At 39.1% G+C, this 19,539-nt stretch overlaps 1 protein-coding gene across 1 annotated transcript; it reads left to right on the top strand.

The window, feature by feature from the left end:
- The first annotated feature begins 10,063 nt into the window (after positions 1 to 10,063).
- LOC123952532 (olfactory receptor 1Q1-like) lies at positions 10,064 to 11,008 on the top strand. Its single transcript, XM_046021812.1, has one exon. The coding sequence runs from the start codon at positions 10,064 to 10,066 to the stop codon at positions 11,006 to 11,008; it is 945 nt and encodes a 314-aa protein (XP_045877768.1).
- The last annotated feature ends 8,531 nt before the right edge of the window (positions 11,009 to 19,539 follow it).

Here is a 19,539-nt window from a genome sequence, read left to right as displayed (position 1 = left end):
GCAGGTCTCTGTTGTTGCAGAACATTATTACAATTTTAAACGTCTTCGTACACATCACCAGACTATTAAGGAGGGCATGTATTGCATGCGGGGTATTATATACAAAAAATGAATCATGGAACACTCCATCAAAAACTAACAACGGATGAATGGATAAGGAAGATGTGGTACATATACACAATGGAGTATTATGCCTCCATCAGAAAGGATGAATACCCAACTTTTGTAGCAACATGGATGGGACTGGAAGAGATTATGCTGAGCGAAATAAGTCAAGCAGAGAGAGTCAAGTATCATATGGTCTCACTTATTTGTGGAGCATAACAAATAACATGGAGGACATGGGGAGATGGAGAGGAGAGGGAGTTGAGGGAAACTGGAAGGGGAGATGAACCATGAGAGACTATGGGCTCTGAAAAACAACGAGAGGGTTTTGAAGGGGTGGGGGGGTGGGAGGTTGAGGAACCAGGTGGTGGGTGATAGGGAGGGCACGTACTGCATGGAGCACTGGGTGTGATGCCAAAACAATGAACACTGTTATGCTGTAAACAAACAAACAAAAAAAAAAGAATAACACTGAAAAAAAAACTAACAATGTACTCTACGGTGACTAACATAATAAAAAAATTATTTAAAAACAGAAAAAAAATAAAGGTCTTTAGTACAACTACCTGACAGAGGAAATCTGTGGATTGAAGTGGATCTAAATTCCAGTAATGCTGGGGACCCCCCCAATTAAAATATTTGTTTCTTCCCTGTGTAAATTACCTCCTCCCTAAGCATTTCAAGCGGAGGTTGTGTGGAGAAGACACCCCCGGCAGCCTCAGGTGAGTGTCATAAGCACAGGAGTCTTTTTACGAATTATGCTGTATTGTTCATAGAATTCATCTAACAATGATTCACTCTTAGCGACGCCCTGCTTTCTTCTATAATATTTACGTTATCACCCTGAAACTCTGTACCTGGGCTATATCCCTGCATTTTTCTTCTATAATATTTACTTTATCACTCTGAAACTCTGTAGCTGTGCTAGATCATACCTTTGGGTCCTCAGTGAACAATCAGAATCAAGGTTCTCTGCCTACAGTACCCATTACAGGTCTACCTCATTGCAACCATTCATGGAAGCACCTGCTGGTGTCCCAGTGAATCCCACAAGTTCCAAACATATACCTCCTTGCCCTCATTAAATAGCAGCAATCTTATCTCTTTGTAATAATTTAGATAAAGCACTGCTGTAGTCTGAATGCTTTTGTCTCCCTCAAAATTCTTTTTGCCTAAAATGTTTTCTTCTCCTCTTCTCCCTAACACTCCCTCATTCCTTAGATCTCAGCTGAAGCATCATTTCCTCAGGAAGGTTAGGTTAGATCTTTGTGATTTACATTTTCCAAACTCCCCGTGTTTCTCTTTCAATGCGCTTATTCAATGATATTTTAACAAGTAATTGCCTAAGAAACTACTTTACTTATTGTTCCATTCATTCTACAAATATGTACTAAGTTCCTACTAAGTGCTTAACACTCGATATTGGGGCTACCACGAAGAAAAAAATACACCTTGCCCCTGACTTCATAGAGCCTGTAGTCTAGTGTATAACATCTCTTATGCTTTACTGTAAGTTCTATGAAAGGAGGAGCTCTGTCTTAAACACTACCATACCCCATAGGATTTAGCTAAATAAAAGAATGAATAAATTAATATAGAAATTAATGATTAAGTGAATGAGTTCTATTTGGAATGTTAAAATTTTTTGAAATTTTGAAAAATTTATTTTAATTTCTAACTTTTGTTTTTACTGTTTGATGATTTCTCACAAGGCGAAACCCTAAGTATCTACCACCTGTTGAGGAAATAGATCATTGCCAGCTTTCCAGAAACTGCCTCTGTACCTCTGTGAAACTACAGGCTCCTCTCTCCCGCATGAAAGTGCCACTATCCCTATTTTATTTTATTTTTTCAGTGTTCCAGGATTCATTGTTTATGCACCACACCCAGTGCTCCATGCAATACATGCCCTCCTTAATACCCACTATTCCTACTTTTTATGCTAATTACTTCTTTGATTTCTCTTTTAATTTTATGACATACACATCAGTGTGCAAACGGTACAACTTAACTTTTCCCACTTAAGATTTTTTTATCGTTTATTTTTCCAGTTTTATTGAGATACAATGGACTTGTAACACTGTGTAAGTTTAAGGTGTAGAATTTGATGGCTTGGTATACATATATTGTGAAATGATTATCACAATAAAGTTAGCTTACACATCCACTAACTCACAGTTACTGTGTGTGTGTGTGTGTATGTGTGTGTGTGGTGAGAACAGTTAAGATCTATGCTCTTAGCAACTTTAAAATATACAAGAGTATTGTTAGCTACAGTCACCACGTTGTACATTACATCCCTACAACTTACTCATCTTAATAACTAGAAGGATATACTTTCGATTAACCTCTCCCCATTCACCCATTTCCCACTCCAGCTCCTGGAAATCGCCATCTAACTCTTGGTTTCTATGAGTTTGGCTTTTTCCACATATAAGCAAGATCATATAGTATTTGTCTTCTCTACCTGACTTTGTTCACTCAGCATAATAGCCCCAAGCTTTATCCATGTTGTCACAAATGAAGGATTTCCTTCTTTTGTATAGCTGAGTAATATTCCATTGGGTGTTTATATATCACATTTTTTTACCCATTCATCTGTCAACAGCACTTATGTTGTCTGCATATCTTGGCTATGGTGACTAATGTCACAGTGAACATGGGAATAGCTCATTTGGTCACTGCGAGGAATAAATGACATAAAAGCATTTGAGCACTTTAAACAGAATGTCTGACTCATAGTAAACACTCAACATATGTAACCTATTATGATTGCCAACTATGTGCCTTCAACGACATCTGTGTCCATGTGAGTTTCAGATGTTTGGGAGCAGATGGACATGAGAGCTGATAAGAATGGTCCATTGCTCATTCTAGGGAAATGAATGATTTGTGTTCCCAGACTGAGGACAGCATAAGTAAAAGGGAAAATAGCCATCCAAGCCTCATACTGAGAACAAAGAAATGAGTCAGATCAGGAAGGAAAACATAACAGAATATTTCTTAAGCACATTATAACCCCTGCAAAGTCGTAATAAAAACACAACAATAACAGAGAAAAAATGGTGAAGGATTTCTTTGGAAAACTCAAAGAAGGAAAATATAAAAATGGTCAAAAATACAGACCTGTACCCCTGGGGATAAAAATACATTATATGTTTATTAAAAAAAAAATTGGAAGGGGAGGCGAACCATAAGAGACTATGAACTCTGGAAAACAACCTGAGGGTTTTGAAGGGTCAGGGGTGGGAGGTTGGGGGAACAGGTGGTGGGTAATGGGGAGGGCACGTTTTGCATGGAGCACTGGGTGTTGTGCAAAAACAATGAATACTGTTACACTGAAAAAAATAAATAAAATGGGAAAAAAATACAAAAAAAATTGTCTCCCACAACTAGGAAAAAAAAAGTAAAACGATAATAAAGTATTGTGGGTTTTTTTTTTCTGTCATCAGACTGACAGAAAAAAGTTGGCAAACAGGGCTGTTAGGATTGTGTGGAAAAGGACACTCTTATATGCTCTTGGAGACTGTATAAATTGACTCCAATTTTTTGGAGGATAATCTGGTGCTGCCACCTGAAATTAAAAATGCACGTATAGTTTCATAAAGCATTTCCATTTCTAGAAAAATACGTGTAAATCTGTAAAAGAATATCCATATAGCACTGCTTTTGTGATAGCCTCCCCTAAAAAGGAGATACATCGCATGAGGAAGGATGGTCTATAACTTGTGGAACATCCAATAAGCATTAAATACTTCAAAATAACGAGGTAGGTTTGATGGTAACAGAGGAGATCTGTGATATATTGATGAGAGAAACAAAGAAAGCTCCAGAACAAATGACCCTATTTTTTGTAAAAACACAATTATACATGTATATTTGTGCATAGAAAAGTGTCTGGGTGAGTACATGTCAAAACATGAACAGCGATTACTCCTGGAGAGGAATGGGGAAGATGGGAAACAAGACTCCCACTTTTCACTTGATACGTGTTTCACTGCAAAATATTTTTCAATAAGGTTGTATCACTTCAATGAAATGTAAAAGTAACAGGCTACATCTTCGAGGACTTCTCAGAGTCAAGTTTTGGAGCACATGACAGAGAACCCCAGGTCCAGGATGATCTCCCAAGTTCTGACCACTCTCGGGATCACCTGCCAGGCCACAGGAGTCACTAATGCTAATACTGGAAGCATCGCCTCCTGGGCCCCACTCCCCAGGGACGGCCTCAGATTTGGACAATGACACACTTGGGTCTCGGTGCTAGTGAGAACCATGGAGTCATGCAGAAGCATGTGATAAAATCTCCCAGTGCCTTTCCCAGGCATGCCTTCCTGCCCCTGACCAGCAGAAGCACCACCATGAGGCTGGCTGCACTCTCCCTTCAACTCCTTCCCAATGCCTTCCTTTCTGCTATGCCAGGCAACTTCCCCTGTCTTCCCGGAGTGGATAGCTCGATGCTACTGTCAAAAGAAGACATGACGACACACGCTGCCTGAGGGAGGAAGGAAGTGTCCAGCCCAGCCCATTCCAGTAAAGTCAGAGGCCCACAAGAAGCTGAGTCTCCTCACACAAGAATGCACACTCACACTGCAATTTCTGAGCCACTCAGGTAATTCCTTCACAGGAATTGCTCTCTGAAATTTCTGGAGGGATAACTATCTTTCTCAAATTGGATCCTTTGCACAGTATTGTGCATTTTGTGAAGTCTGTCTTTGACTCCCTAAGTTTTCTTTTTTTTTTCTTTTTCTTTCCCTTTATAGTGCCTCTTCCTTATGCCATCCTCAGACATGCTATATATCTTCATGGACTTTCCCCTCCCTTTATGAAACCTAGCCACAGATTTAAAAAAAAAAAAAGCCCAAAACAAAAATCAAACTGAATGATTTAAACAGTCAAGAGTGTTTCCTTTCAGGGAACTTTTCCTGAGTCAAATATCTGATGGAATTCCAGAAAGCTTTAGTCACTTTGGGAGGTGTTATGGGTAATCAGGATTGGATAATTCTAAAATGAAACCCTGGACATAGCTGTCAACTTTGTCTTTCTTATTAACTGACCTGGATTTTTCTTTCCACTTCTGGGAATTAGTGATCAGACTGAAAAACCCAGAGAATAGACTAAGTCATGTTATACAAGTGCCAAGAGCTTCTGTTTATCAAGGTCATTTTGGAAAGTGTTATCAGGGAAGTCTGTGGATCTGAGTGCCAGGACTTGTGGGGACCTATTCTGTGATAGGGAAGCCAAGTTCCTACAGGAATTTAAAACAAACAACTTTGCACTATTTCACAGACTTGTTACAGGGCCTTTAAGTCCACAGGCTCTTATTTTTGTTTTTGTTTTCTTTACAAAGCCTCTTGTATTGAAAGCAGGGGTTCATCTTCCCATTTCCCAGATGAAGAAACTGAGGCTCTCAAGAATGAAGTGATTTTCCTAAGACCCCCCAAGAAGAGTTTCATGGCAATCTGACACCAAAGCCCAAATCTTACCATTCTTCAATTAAGACTTTTTCACATGCCACACTACTTTTTCTCTGTCCACATCCTTATATAAAGATTCTTCTCTAGTAGTTCCCCATTCCTGGCTTCCCATGCCTTGCCCCATACCACATTATTCTCCTTTGCCCACAATGAGCTGATATGCTGCACTATGTGTCGGGAGGGATCATCTCCACCAGCTAGGAGGGAGATGAGGAGGACTGTAAGGTTTCAGGCAGCCTGCCCTCCAACAACTTCTGGGCTTTTTCCAGTCCTATAAGCAGCTTTGTCACAGGAGCTTGATGGGCCTGTGGTAGCACCAATAGGCTGTAAACTGTCTGGCAGAGGTCATTCTCTTCTTACAACTCCCCTAAGAACGGAGGGGAGACATCTCATGTTTCCTAAATAAACTCAGGACCCCCTGCTCTGATTTGGAGGCTCCAACTACAATGACAGACTAGTAAGGGGAAGGAAGGACAGGACAAGAATAAAACATAGGTGCTAAATGGGTGAGTGAGGACAGAAAGAACATCACTTCTGAGTTAGCTCTATGATCCAACCCTATGCTCTGTGGCCCCATGGAAGTTAATCCATCCCTCTGATTCTCAATTTAATAATCTGAAAATGGGAATGATAATATCCACTCTCTAATTCTATAATGAGAATTAAACTAGAAAAAAACATGAGAGACACTTATCAATGGCCAAAGGCACAAGATAGCTCAGTAGAAAAGGAAGAAACAAAGAGGAAAGTAGGAACTGGAATAGTTAGAGAATGTTTAAGGGATGGCATAGTCCAGTGGTCAAGAGCATAGACACTGAGGAGCATCTGGGTGGCTCTGTCGATTGAGCATCTGATTCTTTGTTTTTTTTTATTGTTTTTTGTTTTTTTGCTTGTTTTTTTATGTTCAGTTAGCCAGCATATAGTACATCATTAGTTTTTGACATAGGGTTCAGTGATTCATTAGTTGCATATAACACCCAGTGCTCATCACAACATGTGCCCTCCTTAACATCCATCATTTATTTGTGGAGCATAAGGAATAACACGGAAGACATGGGGAGATGAAGAGGAGAAGGGATTTGGGGGAAATTGGCGGGGGAGACAAACCATGAGAGACTGTGGACTCTGAAAAACAATCTGAGGGTTTTGGAGGGGTGGGGGGTGGGAGGTTGGGTGAGTCTGGTGGTGTTAAGGAGGGTATGTATTGCATGGAGCACTGGGTGTGGTGCATAAACAATGAATTCTGGAACACTGAAAAGAAATTAAACAAATAAATAAAAATTAAAAAATAAAAGGAGGGCACTTGTTATGAGCACTGAGTGTTATATGCAACTGATGAATCACTAAATCTACCCTCATTAATAGTACACTATATATTAACCAAATTGAGTTTAGAGTAAAATTTTTTTTAAGATTTTTATTTATTTATTTGACAGACAGAGATCACAAGTAGGCAGAGAGGCAGGCAGAGAGAGAGATGGGGGGGAAGCAGGCTCCCTGCTGAGCAGAGAGCCCGATGTGGGGCTTGATCCCAGGATGCTGGGATCATGACCTGAGCCGAAGGCAGAGGCTTTAACCCACTGAGCCACCCAGGCGCCCCCCCCAAATTGAGTTTAAATTAAAAAGTCTCCTTTGTTCCCAGCCAGAGGCAGCCAGGGGAGATGGCTGGCAGAAAAAAAAAAAATTTTTTTAAAAGGGACTTACCATGGGTTGTTAAAGTCATCCATTTTATTCATATTCTGATTGTCCTTAGACTCCTTTGATGTTATTCTAACCTCCTTTGAGATTACTCATGAGGTTATTCTATTATGAGCCAGTGCATCTAGTAAGATTTGGGATGAAAGTATGGATTTTGGATGAAAGCATGTCTTTAACTTGCTAATCAGAAGACAGAATAATGCATCATGTTCAAAATATATTGCAGACAAAATGATTTCAGAAAAGAGAAATCTAGAAGCTGAGAACCTGGAAACTGTTTGTCCTAAGATGTGTCTGTACACTCTTTGAGTCTTTGGGCACCACCAGGAGTATGCACTCCCCAAAACAGAAGTTGTTGGACCAAATAACCTCTGAAATCCCTTTTAGTAGGCAGATTACCTGGTTATAGAGTCCATCAAGAAGTCTTATTACCATGAGTAAGTTGCCTTGGTTTTAATTTGAAGAGTCACACTATATAGTGTCACTAGCCTAGACTTTGGAGTCTGATAAGCATGACTTTAAGTTCAGATTTTGCCCTTCAAGGACAAAAAAAAAGTTAAAGTATCCAGGCCTTAGTCTTCTAATTTGTAAAAGTGGTAATCTGTACAATTTGTAATAGTGATGATGCTGATGATAATGAAAAATCCATATCTCACTATTTTGGAAAATTGTTAAGTCCTTGATCCCTTTATCAACACTGTGAGCAGTTTATAGTGGAGCACAAAAGTGATAGTTACCAAACAGCCTGCTCAGATGTCCAAGCCTATTATATAATCCTTTTTTGGAAAACTGTATGGAGGTTCCTAAATAAATAAATAAAACTAAAACTACCATACGATCTAGTAATTCCATTTCTGAGTATTTGTTCACAGAAAACAAAAACAATAATTCAAAAAGATATAAGTACACTTATGTTCACTGCAGCACTATTTGCAATATCCACGACACTGAAACAACCTAGCTGGTCCATCTATGGAGGAATGATAAAGAAGATGTGGTATATATATACAATGGAATACTATCCAATCATTAAAAGGAATGAAATCTTGCCATCTACAACAATGTGAGTGGATCTTGAGGGCACTACTAAGTGAAATAAATCAGAGAAAAACAAATATCATATGATCTCACTTATATGAGGAACTTAAAGGGGGAAAAAATCTCTGGGGTGCCTGGGTGGCTCAGTCAGTTAAGCATCCGACTCTTGATTTCAACTCAGGTCATGATCTCAGGGTTGTAAGAACAGCTCCACATTGGGCTCTGTGCTGGGTGGGCAGCCTGCTTAAGATTCTTTCTCTCAAGAGAACCCTCCTGCACTGTTGGTAGGAATGCAAGCTGGTGCAGCCACTCTGGAAAATAGTATGGAGGCTCCTCGAAAAGTTGAAAGCAGAGCTACCCTATGACCCAGCAATTGCACTACCAGGTATTTACCCCAAAGACACAAATGTAGTGATACAAAGGGGCACATCCACCCAGTATTTATAGCAGCAATGTCCACAATACCCAAACTATGGGAAGAACCTAGATGTCCATCAACAGATGAATAGATAAAGATGCGGATATTAATGGAATATTATACAGCCATCAAAAAAATGAAAACTTGCCATTTGCTACGACATGGATGGAACTACAGGTTATTACGCAAAGTGAAATAAGTCAATCAGAGAAAGACAATTGCCATATGATCTCACTGAGATGAGGAATTCAAGAAACAAGACAGAGAATGATAGTGGAAGGGAAGGAAAAATGAAACAAGACAAAAGCAGGGAAGGAGATAAACCATAAGAGACTCTTAATCTCAGGAAACAAACTGAGGGTTGCTGGAGTGGAAGGGGGTGGAAGGCATGGGGTGGCTGGGTGATGGACTTTGGGGAGGGTATGTGCTATGGTGAGCACTGTGAATTGCTGAAGATGAATCACAGATCTGTACCCCTGAAACAAATAGTACATTATATGTTAATTAAAATTAAAAAGAAGTAAATAAAAATATTTTCTCTTTCCCTCTCTCTTTCCCCCTCCCCCACTGCTAACGTGTGCTCACATGCATGCGCTCTCTCTCTCTCATTAAAAAAACGAAAAAACATTTGGAAAGAACATTTTATCATAGTTCATTCATTTGCAGTGGATCTTTGTTCCTTTTTACTGTGGTAATTTTAGAAATGAGTGTCAAGTTTGAAATTAGATCTGCTAAGTTGGGGTTTTGCTGCTTGAACTCTGCACTGGGTCCTCAAATAAACTGATGTGAATGTAGTTTTTTCCCCCTGTGTGAAGAAGCAGCCACACCCCAAAGGAATAGGAGGAAAAATCTAGAGCTATTTCAAGTTTTATCTTTTTGTATATGAAAATAAAATAATAATTAAAAAAAAGAAAGAACAAAAACAAAACAAAAAAAAAAACCCTCATAGATGCAGAGAACAGATTGGTGGTTGCCAGAGGCAGAGGGCAGGGAATGGTGAAATGAGTGAAGGGGGTTCAAAGGTATAAACTTCCAGTTATAAAATAAGTCATGAGAATGTAACATACAACATGGTGAATACAGTTGATAATACTCCATCACATATTTAAAATTTGCTAAGAGAGTATATCTTCAAAAAGTCTTCATCACAGGAAAAAAATTATAATTGTGTATGGGGATAGATGTTAACTAGAGTTACTGTGGTGATCATTTTGCAATATATACAAATACTGAATTATTATTGTGTACACCTGAAACTAATATAATGTTATATGGCAATTATATACCTCAATAAAAAGTATTAAATCTCTTTGTTCTTATAGCAAAAATGGTCAATACCAACTGGACCAGTGTATCCCATTTTGTTCTCTTGGGCATTTCTACCCAGCCAGAAGAGAAGATTCCACTCTTCCTTCTTTTTCTACTGATGTATGCAATCAACATTTCTGGGAACTTTGCCATCATCACACTGATTATCTCTACTCCACGCCTCCACACCCCCATGTATATCTTCCTCAGTAACTTGGCTTTGACAGATATTTGCTTCAGCTCCACCACAGTCCCCAAAATGCTACAGAACATTTTCTCTCCTACCAAGGCTATTTCCTACATAGGATGCTTAGCTCAGACTTATTTCTTCATTTGCTTTGCAGCCCTGGAAAACTTCCTTCTGGCTGCAATGGCCTATGACAGATACATTGCCATCTGCTACCCTCTCCGCTACACTAGGATCCTGACCAGAATGCTATGTTCACAGATGGTGGCTCTGTGCCAGATCCTCTCCCATCTTCATGCCCTGCTGCACACCTTTCTCATGGGCCGATTGATCTTCTGTGCAGATAACAAGATCCCCCATTTCTTCTGTGACCTCTACCCTCTGATGAAGATTTCCTGCTCCAGCCCCTACCTCAACACCCTGATGATTCATACAGAGGGTGTTATTGTCATCAATGGAGCTCTGGCCTTCATTATTGCCTCCTATGCCTGCATCATCTCAGTGGTCCTCCGGAGCCCCTCAGCCAAGAGCAAATGGAGAGCCTTTTCTACCTGTGGTTCCCACCTCACTGTGGTGGCTATCTTCTATGGCACACTCACATGGGTGTACTTCCGGCCTCTTACCAGCTATTTGGTGACTGAGGGTCGCATCCTGGCAGTCATGTACACAGTGGTAACCCCCATGCTGAACCCCTTCATTTATAGCCTGAGGAATGGGGATGTCAAGGGAGCCTTCAGAAAATGGGTGAGCAGAATATGGACTTCTTTCTTCAGCTAAAATCCCAAAACACAGTTCCTAGTTTTATCTATGATTCTGGGAAAACAATTTGTCCCTCATATATCTGTTTCCTTTAGAACTTCCTAGAAATATCCAAATTAGGTACATATTATGGATTTTCCCACTGAATATTGTCCTGAGCTATCCCTTAAACCAAAAAGCACATGAAACTATGTATTTAGTTATAACTGAGAGTGTTCTCTGGGTCTGCCAGTAAACAACAGGGTTGTAACATACTTCGATGTAGGCAGCAGAAAACAATTCTGGTTAATTCATAGATTTATTGAAAGTGTATGTGGAACTCATGAATTTCCACGAAGGCTCAATCAAATGAACAAGACTAAGACAAGACAAGACTAAGAAGGGTCGTATAGTCAGAACCACAGTCAAAATGATATCCCAGAATTGTCTGATGAAGTCACTGCTGTAAACGCTAAACTCTTTTCACTGCCACTTATACTGCCACCCATACTACCAGCAATAGTCACTGGGCAGAACCCCCAGAGGCCTGAAAATGTGGCCACTCTCAGGAAAACAATGCCCACTTCTCATTCCTTATACCAATACATCTAGATTCAAAATAAGGGGATCCATGCAGCTGGCCAAGACTTGGTCCATATGCCCATGCTCTATTTCCCAGGGAAACTGGGCAAGCAATACTGCTGCTTTTATTTTCTGTAAGTGGGAGAGAGGTTCTGCTTCCCACAAATGAAATGGCAGAATAACTCCAGTATGGGAAGAGGACATAATGACAAGAGTCTACTGCATAGGATCACAAGTTACAGATGTTCTAGAATTCAGCACTGTCATTCTTGTGTATCCGTTGTACTTGTATGAGTTAATTCAGTTGCCTCTATCAGTGAGATAATGTAAAGGGCTCTTCAACTTGCATTTTCTTAACCTTCATTAGCTGCACCATTCAGAGATAACTTAAACTCCTTTTGTCTCAGCATGCTCCTAATCTTCTCTGTAGTTGATATGTGGAAACTGACTATTTCACCGGTCATTTGTCTTCTGACAAATCAGTGCTGGAAATGAAAAAAAAGGTCCAAGAGCCCAAATGTCTACTAAAATGTCAATTCTCTAGTTTCATGGGTGTTTCCAGTTTCCTTTTCAAAAGGAAAATATGAGAAGGACCAACCTCTTAAGACATGGAGCAGAAGCTGCAAGTTCAGGCTGACTTATAGGCCATTTGACAGTGAAAGTTTCTTTTGTAGGATCTGAGCAGTTATGGCACTGACTTGAGAAGAAGCTAAAACTGTTGTAAATTTGTGTAATGACAACATATGGATGGGTCCTGTCGTTTTATCCGATCTGCAACCCTGTGTCGTTTTATGGGCGCATTTAGGCCGTTCACATTGAGTGTGTGTAATGAGGTAGAAAGATTTCTTGGGACCTATATGTTGGTCACCACCAAAACTGCTTTGAGGAGCTATACTCCTTAAGTCTTTGGCTGCATCAGGATAATAAATTCTTCCAAGATAAAGTGGGCCTGACATTTATAAAATGATAATAATAAGGAAATGAAAACAACTTTTGCTTACTTAACTCTGGTTCTTCACATTTGCCTGAAAGTATCTTATATACCCAATATTCTTCTTCTGGATTCCACTGTTTCCTCTTATTTTCTTTCCCGCCTCCTTGGTCCATCTTCCTCCTCTCTGTGTCTTTAGGTGGCAGTTTCATGGCTGAACCTACTTTACCAAATGGTTTGCCTCATCTGTTACCATTATGGCCTCTTCTAACTAAATGCCCCCACTGAAAGAACTTTCTTAAAGAAATGGATAGGAAAGTAAATTAATATATTAATAATTGAAGGACAATTGGAAAATGCTATCAAACAATTTGGTATTAGATGATACAATTCCACTTCTAGGAGTTTATCTCAAAGAATGAATATAATATGAATGATATATTATATATCATTCATTATATATATACTCATTATTCATTATTCACATATTATTATATATAGTCATTATATATATAAGAATACTCATATATTTTATGTTCAATATGCTTTTGTTTATGATAATGAAAAATTATAAATCATCTTCACGCATGTTACTGGAATTCTGGTTCATTTTGTTTGGCAGTTAGATAGGTAGTGTTATCTCTTCACAGTTCTTCCTTGCTTTCCTGTCTTTGCCATGGCTTTGCTGGGGCAGAATACACATCTCCATCCCATTGACTTTGGGCTGGCTTTAACTACTTTATGAACAGGCATAATAAATATTGTTTCCAATTAAAAGCTTTGACTGGGTTCAGATCGTTTTGTTTGCCCTCTTGATCTCCGGCTCATCTCATGTATCTAAAGCCCCTTAGCTTGAATCTCAGAATGTGAAACACATAGACCAGACCTGATCTTGAGCCAGGATCTGAAGCGCAGTTCCCTCTTTCAACCTATAGACTTTTTTTTTTATTTTTTTTTATTTGCTTATTTACAGCATAACAGTGTTCATTGTTTTGGCATCACACCCAGTGCTCCATGCAGTACGTGCCCTCCCTATTACCCACCACTTGGTTCCTCAACCTCCCACCCCCCCCCTCCTGCCGCCCCTTCATAACCCTCTGGTTGTTTTTCAGAGTCCATAGTCTCTTATGGTTCATCTCCCCTTCCAGTTTCCCTCAACTCCCTCTCCTCTCCATCTCCCCATGTCCTCCATGTTATTTGTTATGCTCCACAAATAAGTGAGACCATATGATACTTGACTCTCTCTGCTTGACTTATTTCGCTCAGCATAATTTCTTCCAGTCCTGTCCATGTTGCTACAAAAGTTGGGTATTCGTCCTTTCTGATGGAGGCATAATACTCCATTGTGTATATGGACCACATCTTCCTTATCCATTCATCCGTTGAAGGGCATCTTGGTTCTTTCCACAGTTTGGCGACCGTAGCCATTGCTGCAATAAACATTGGGGTACAAATGGCCCTTCTTTTCACTACATCTGTATCTTTGGGGTAAATACCCAGCAGTGCAATTGCAGGGTCATAGGGAAGCTCTATTTTTAATTTCTTCAGGAATCTCCACACTGTTCTCCAAAGTGGCTGCACTAACTTGCATTCCCACCAACAGTGTAAGAGGGTTCCCCTTTCTCCACATCCTCTCCAGCACACGTTGTTTCCTGTCTTGCTAATTTTGGCCATTCTAACTGGTGTTAGGTGGTATCTCAATGTTGTTTTAATTTGAATCTCCCTGATGGCTAGTGATGATGAACATTTTTTCATGTGTCTGATAGCCATTTGTATGTCTTCATTGGAGAAGTGTCTGTTCATATCTTCTGCCCATTTTTTGATATGATTATCTGTTTTGTGTGTGTTGAGTTTGAGAAGTTCTTTGTAGATCCTGGATATCAACCTTTTGTCTGTACTGTCATTTACAAATATCTTCTCCCATTCCGTGGGTTGCCTCTTTGTTTTGTTGACTGTTTCCTTTGCTGTGCAGAAGCTTTTGATCTTGATGAAGTCCCAAAAGTTCATTTTTGCTTTTGTTTCCTTGGCCTTTGGTCCCCAAACCAGGCAAAGACCCTACCAAAAAGGAGAATTTCAGACCAATATCACTGATGAATATGGATGCAAAGATTCTCAACAAGATCCTAGCAAACAGGATCCAGCAGCACATTCAAAAGATTATCCACCATGACCAGGTGGGATTCATCCCTGGGTTGCAAGGTTGGTTCAACATTCGCAAATCAATCAGTGTGATAGAACACATCAATAAGAGAAGAGAGAAGAACCACATGGTCCTCTCAATTGATGCAGAAAAAGCATTTGACAAAATCCAGCATCCGTTCCTGATGAAAACGCTTCAAAGTATAGGGATAGAGGGAACATTCCTGAACTTCATAAAATCTATCTATGAAAGACCCACAGCAAATATCATCCTCAATGGGAAAAAGCTTGCAGCCTTCCCGTTGAGATCAGGAACACGACAAGGATGCCCACTCTCACCACTCTTGTTCAACATAGTATTAGAAGTTCTAGCAACGACAATCAGACAACAAAGAGAAATAAAAGGTATCCAAATTGGCAAGGAAGAAGTCAAACTCTCTCTCTTCGCAGATGACATGATTCTTTATATGGAAAACCCCAAAGACTCCACCCCCAAACTACTAGAACTCATACAGCAATTCAGTAACGTGGCAGGATACAAAGTCAATGTACAGAAATCAGTGGCTTTCTTATACACTAACAATGAAAATACAGAAAGGGAAATTAGAGAATCGATTCCATTTACTATAGCACCAAGAACCATAAGATACCTGGGCATAAACCTAACCAAAGAAGTAAAGGACCTGTACTCGAGGAACTACAGAACACTCATGAAAGAAATTGAAGAAGACACAAAAAGATGGAAGACTGTTCCATGCTCTTGGATTGGAAGAATAAACATTGTTAAAATGTCTATACTGCCTAGAGCAATCTATACTTTTAATGCCATTCCGATCAAAATTCCACCGGTATTTTTCAAAGAGCTGGAGCAAGTAATCCTAAAATTTGTATGGAGCCAGAAGAGACCCCGAATTGCTAAGGAAATGTTGAAAAACAAAAACAAAACTGGCGGCATCACGTTACCCAATTTCAAGCTTTACTACAAAGCTGTGATCACCAAGACAGCGTGGTACTGGCATAAAAACAGACACATAGACCAGTGGAATAGAGTGGAGAGCCCAGATATGGACCCTCAACTCTATGGTCAAATAATCTTCGACAAAACAGGAAAAAATATTCAATGGAAAAAAGACAGTCTCTTCAATAAATGGTGCTGGGAAAACTGGACAGCGATATGTAGAAGAATGAAACTCGACCATTCTCTTACACCGTTCACAAAGATAAACTCGAAATGGATAAAAGACCTCAATGTGAGACAGGAATCTATCAGAATCCTAGAGGAGAACATAGGCAGTAATCTCTTCGATATCAGCCACAGCAACTTCTTTCAAGATATGTCAACCTATAGACTTTTGATTGAGAAATAAATGTCTGTTGTTACAAGCCACTGTGGTTTGGATTATCTCTTATTCAGTACTTTGAAGAAAATATCAACCAACTAGGAACTGAGGTGCACTCAATAAAAAAAATGAGGCAGAATAATTACTGGCCTTATTCTCACTTCATCAGTAGCCTTTAGGTACATACAGATATCCAAACCTTTAACTACTAACTCTTTGTTCTTTTCTCCCATTATTTCTTCATCTGTATGCTATTGATAGTAATAAGAATAATAGTAATAATAGGACACATACATATTGTTTTCATGAACTGGTCACTATTATGAGTGCTTTACATATATTTTACTCATAAAATCCTTTCAACAACCCGAAATTATAGATACTGTTTCTCTCTTCTTTACAGATGGATAACCGAGGCAGAGTAGTTGAATCATTGTCAAAGAACACTAAACAGTTTTACTTTTTGTAGACTAAGTGCTTGATTTAGCTTTGATTCTGGAGGGTTCCACTTCAAAAAGGCTATCTCAATAAATACACTGCCAGCCACACTGACTAGTAAAGAGCCAGAACTCTCCAACCTCCTATGCCACCACCCCCTGCTCATTTGTTTCAGAAATCTTGGCTAATTTAGATTAACTGACCATTTGGGCCATTTTTTTTTTCTCTTCCCACACTTTAAATTCTTGCTCTTATGTTTTAAATTCACCAATAGAATCAACCTGTGAAACCCAAGGCCCCTTCCCTCAACCCCAATAAAAGCAGAACACTAAGCCCATGCTCTCCTATGCTTTCTCTGTACCTGTGACCTCACTATGGGGTGCCAGGTGTACAATATGCTTTCCAGGACCTGAGAGTAATAAATATTTTTTTCAAAGTTTCCTGATTGTTATTGAGGGCATTTTGTAATCATAATAACTACCAGGGCAGGTCCAGCTAAAACTGGTTACCAACAGCGGGAGGAAAAATATCACATGGCAAGTAATGACAATAGTGGGATTCTAATTCATGGTATCTGGTTCCAGAGTCCATCCCCCTGAACATGGCCCCACACCACCTTCAACAAAAACTTTTAGCATTTTCAGGGTCATAGGAAGGCTCTATTTTTAATTTCTTGAGGAATCTCCACACTGTTCTCCTAAGTGGCTGCACCAACTTGCATTCCCACAAACAGTGTAAGAGGGTTCCCCTTTTCCCACATCCTCTCCAACACACGTTGTTTCCTGTCTTGCTAATTTTGGCCATCCTAACTGGTATAAGATGGTATCTCAATGAGGTTTTAATTTGAATCTCCCTGATGGCTAGTGATGATTAGAATTTTTTCATGTGTCTGATAGCCATTTGTATGTCTTCATTGGAGAAGTGTCTCTTCATATCTTCTGCCCATTTTTTGAAATGATTATCTGTTTCATGTGTATTGAGTTTGAGGAGTTCTTTATAGATCCTGGATATCAACCTTTTGTCTGTACTGTCATTTGCAAATATCTTCTCCCATTCCGTGGGTTACCTTTTTGTTTTGTTGACTGTTTCCTTTGCTGTGCAGAAGCTTTTGATCTTGATTTTCCCTTGGGTTTCTGCACTCTATTTCATTCGGACATCTTCAAGAAGAATATTTGGAAAATCATGTTTGTACAAAAGAGCTACTTACTTCTATTATTTCAGTATAATTATAAATACTGCTCCCTTTATCTCTCAAATGTATGTGTTTCTTTACAGCAACAATACAGACACCATCACATATAAATAAATGGCACAATGATTCCAACCATTTCCATAGTCCGTCTTTGATTCTTCTTTTCCCCTTACATATTACATCAAGTCTATCAGTGTGTTTAAACAGTCTACTTGACATATGTCCCATATAGGACCACATACTTCTAGTGTTAGAGCCACTGTGAAGACTCTCTCTCCCAATCTCTATTACCAGTGCCCTATACCCTATACTGTCTTTTATGGATGGACATGAAAGCTCAGATAGAATAATTTAGCCACTGTAATTACCAAACTGCTAGTTATTATTATGAGTTTAAAATAATGTGAGAATGTAAAATTATTATAATTTTAAAAGAGATTTAGGCTACTCTGTGGTCTACTCAAAAAACACTCTCCTGGGTGAAACACCTATACTCTGAGAACTATAACATGCTGATGAAAGAAATTGGAGATCACACAAATAAATGCAAAGATATTCCATGCTTATGTATTGGGAGAACAAATTTTTTTAAAATGTTCATCCCAAAACAATCTACAGATCTGATGCAATCTCTCCCAAAATACCAACAGCATTTTTCACAGAACTAGAACAAATAATCCTAAAATTTGTATGAAACCACTAAAGACCCTGAATGCCAAAGAATTCTTGAAAAAGAAGAACAGAAGTGGAGATATCACAATTCCAGATTTCAAGATATACTACAAGGGTATAATAATCAAAACAGTATAGTACCGGCACAAAAATAGATACATGGATCAATGGAACAGAATAAAGAGCCCAGAAATAAACTCACAATTATATGGTCAATTAATCTTTGACAAAGGAGACAAGAATATGCAATGGAAAAAAGTCTCTTCAACAAATAGTGTTGGGAAAAGCTGAACAGCTACATGCAAAACAATGAAACTGGACCACTTTCTTGCACCATACACAAAAATAAACTCAAAATGGATTAAAGACATACATGTGAGACAGGAAATTATGAAAATCCTAGAAGAGACCACAGGCAGTAATTTCTCTGACATTGGCCATAGCAACATTTTTCTAGATAAATCCCCTGAGACAAGGGAAAGAAAATCAAAAATAAACTATTGAAACTACATCAAAATAAAAAGCTTCTGCACAGCAAAAGAAACAAGCAACAAAACAATGAGACAACCTACTGAATGGGAGAAGACATTTGCCAGTGATATATCTGATAAGGGCTTAGTATCCCAAATGTATAAATAACTTATGCAACTCAACACCAAAAAACCACAAATAATCCAATTAAAAATGGGCAGAAGACATTAACAGACATTTCTCCAAAGAAGACCAACAGATGGTCACTGGACACATGAAAAGATACTTATCATCACTTATCATCAGAGAAATTCAAATCAAAACTACAATGAGATATCACCTTACACCTGTCACAACGGCAAGTACATGACACTGCCGTAATATCACTACAATGATCAAAGTTCTACAGGCCTCACTGATGTATAATTTGGCTTAGCAATCCCCTATGCCCCATATTAGTATTAAAAGATGAGAGGTTCAGGTTTGGTGATCTAAAAACAGCAGTTCAGGAGGTGCCTAAGTGGCTCAGTTGGTTAAGCATTTGACTCTTGATTTTGGCTCAGGTCATGATCTCAGGGTCATGAGATGGAGCCCCACATCAGGCTCCATGGTCAGTGTGGAGTCTGCTTGAAATTCTCTCTCTCACCCCCCTTCTGACCCTCCACCCATTCTCTCTCTCCTCCCTCTCTCTCTCAATCTCTTAAATAAATATATAAATAAAATCTTTTAAAAAATAAAGTAAATCAATAAAAATATCTGTCCATTCTAACTGGTGTCAGGTGGTATCTCAATGCAGTTTTAATTT

The sequence above is a fragment of the Meles meles genome, chromosome 11 (assembly GCF_922984935.1).
Source record: "Meles meles chromosome 11, mMelMel3.1 paternal haplotype, whole genome shotgun sequence".
NCBI lineage: Eukaryota > Metazoa > Chordata > Mammalia > Carnivora > Mustelidae > Meles > Meles meles.
The sequence above is the reverse complement of the archived record's forward strand: the minus strand, read 5'-3'. Positions and strand labels throughout refer to the sequence as shown.

Bases quoted from the DNA above. Each gene is read 5' to 3' on its own strand.
- LOC123952532 (XM_046021812.1), top strand. From the start codon at position 10,064: ATGGTCAATACCAACTGGACCAGTGTATCCCATTTTGTTCTCTTGGGC.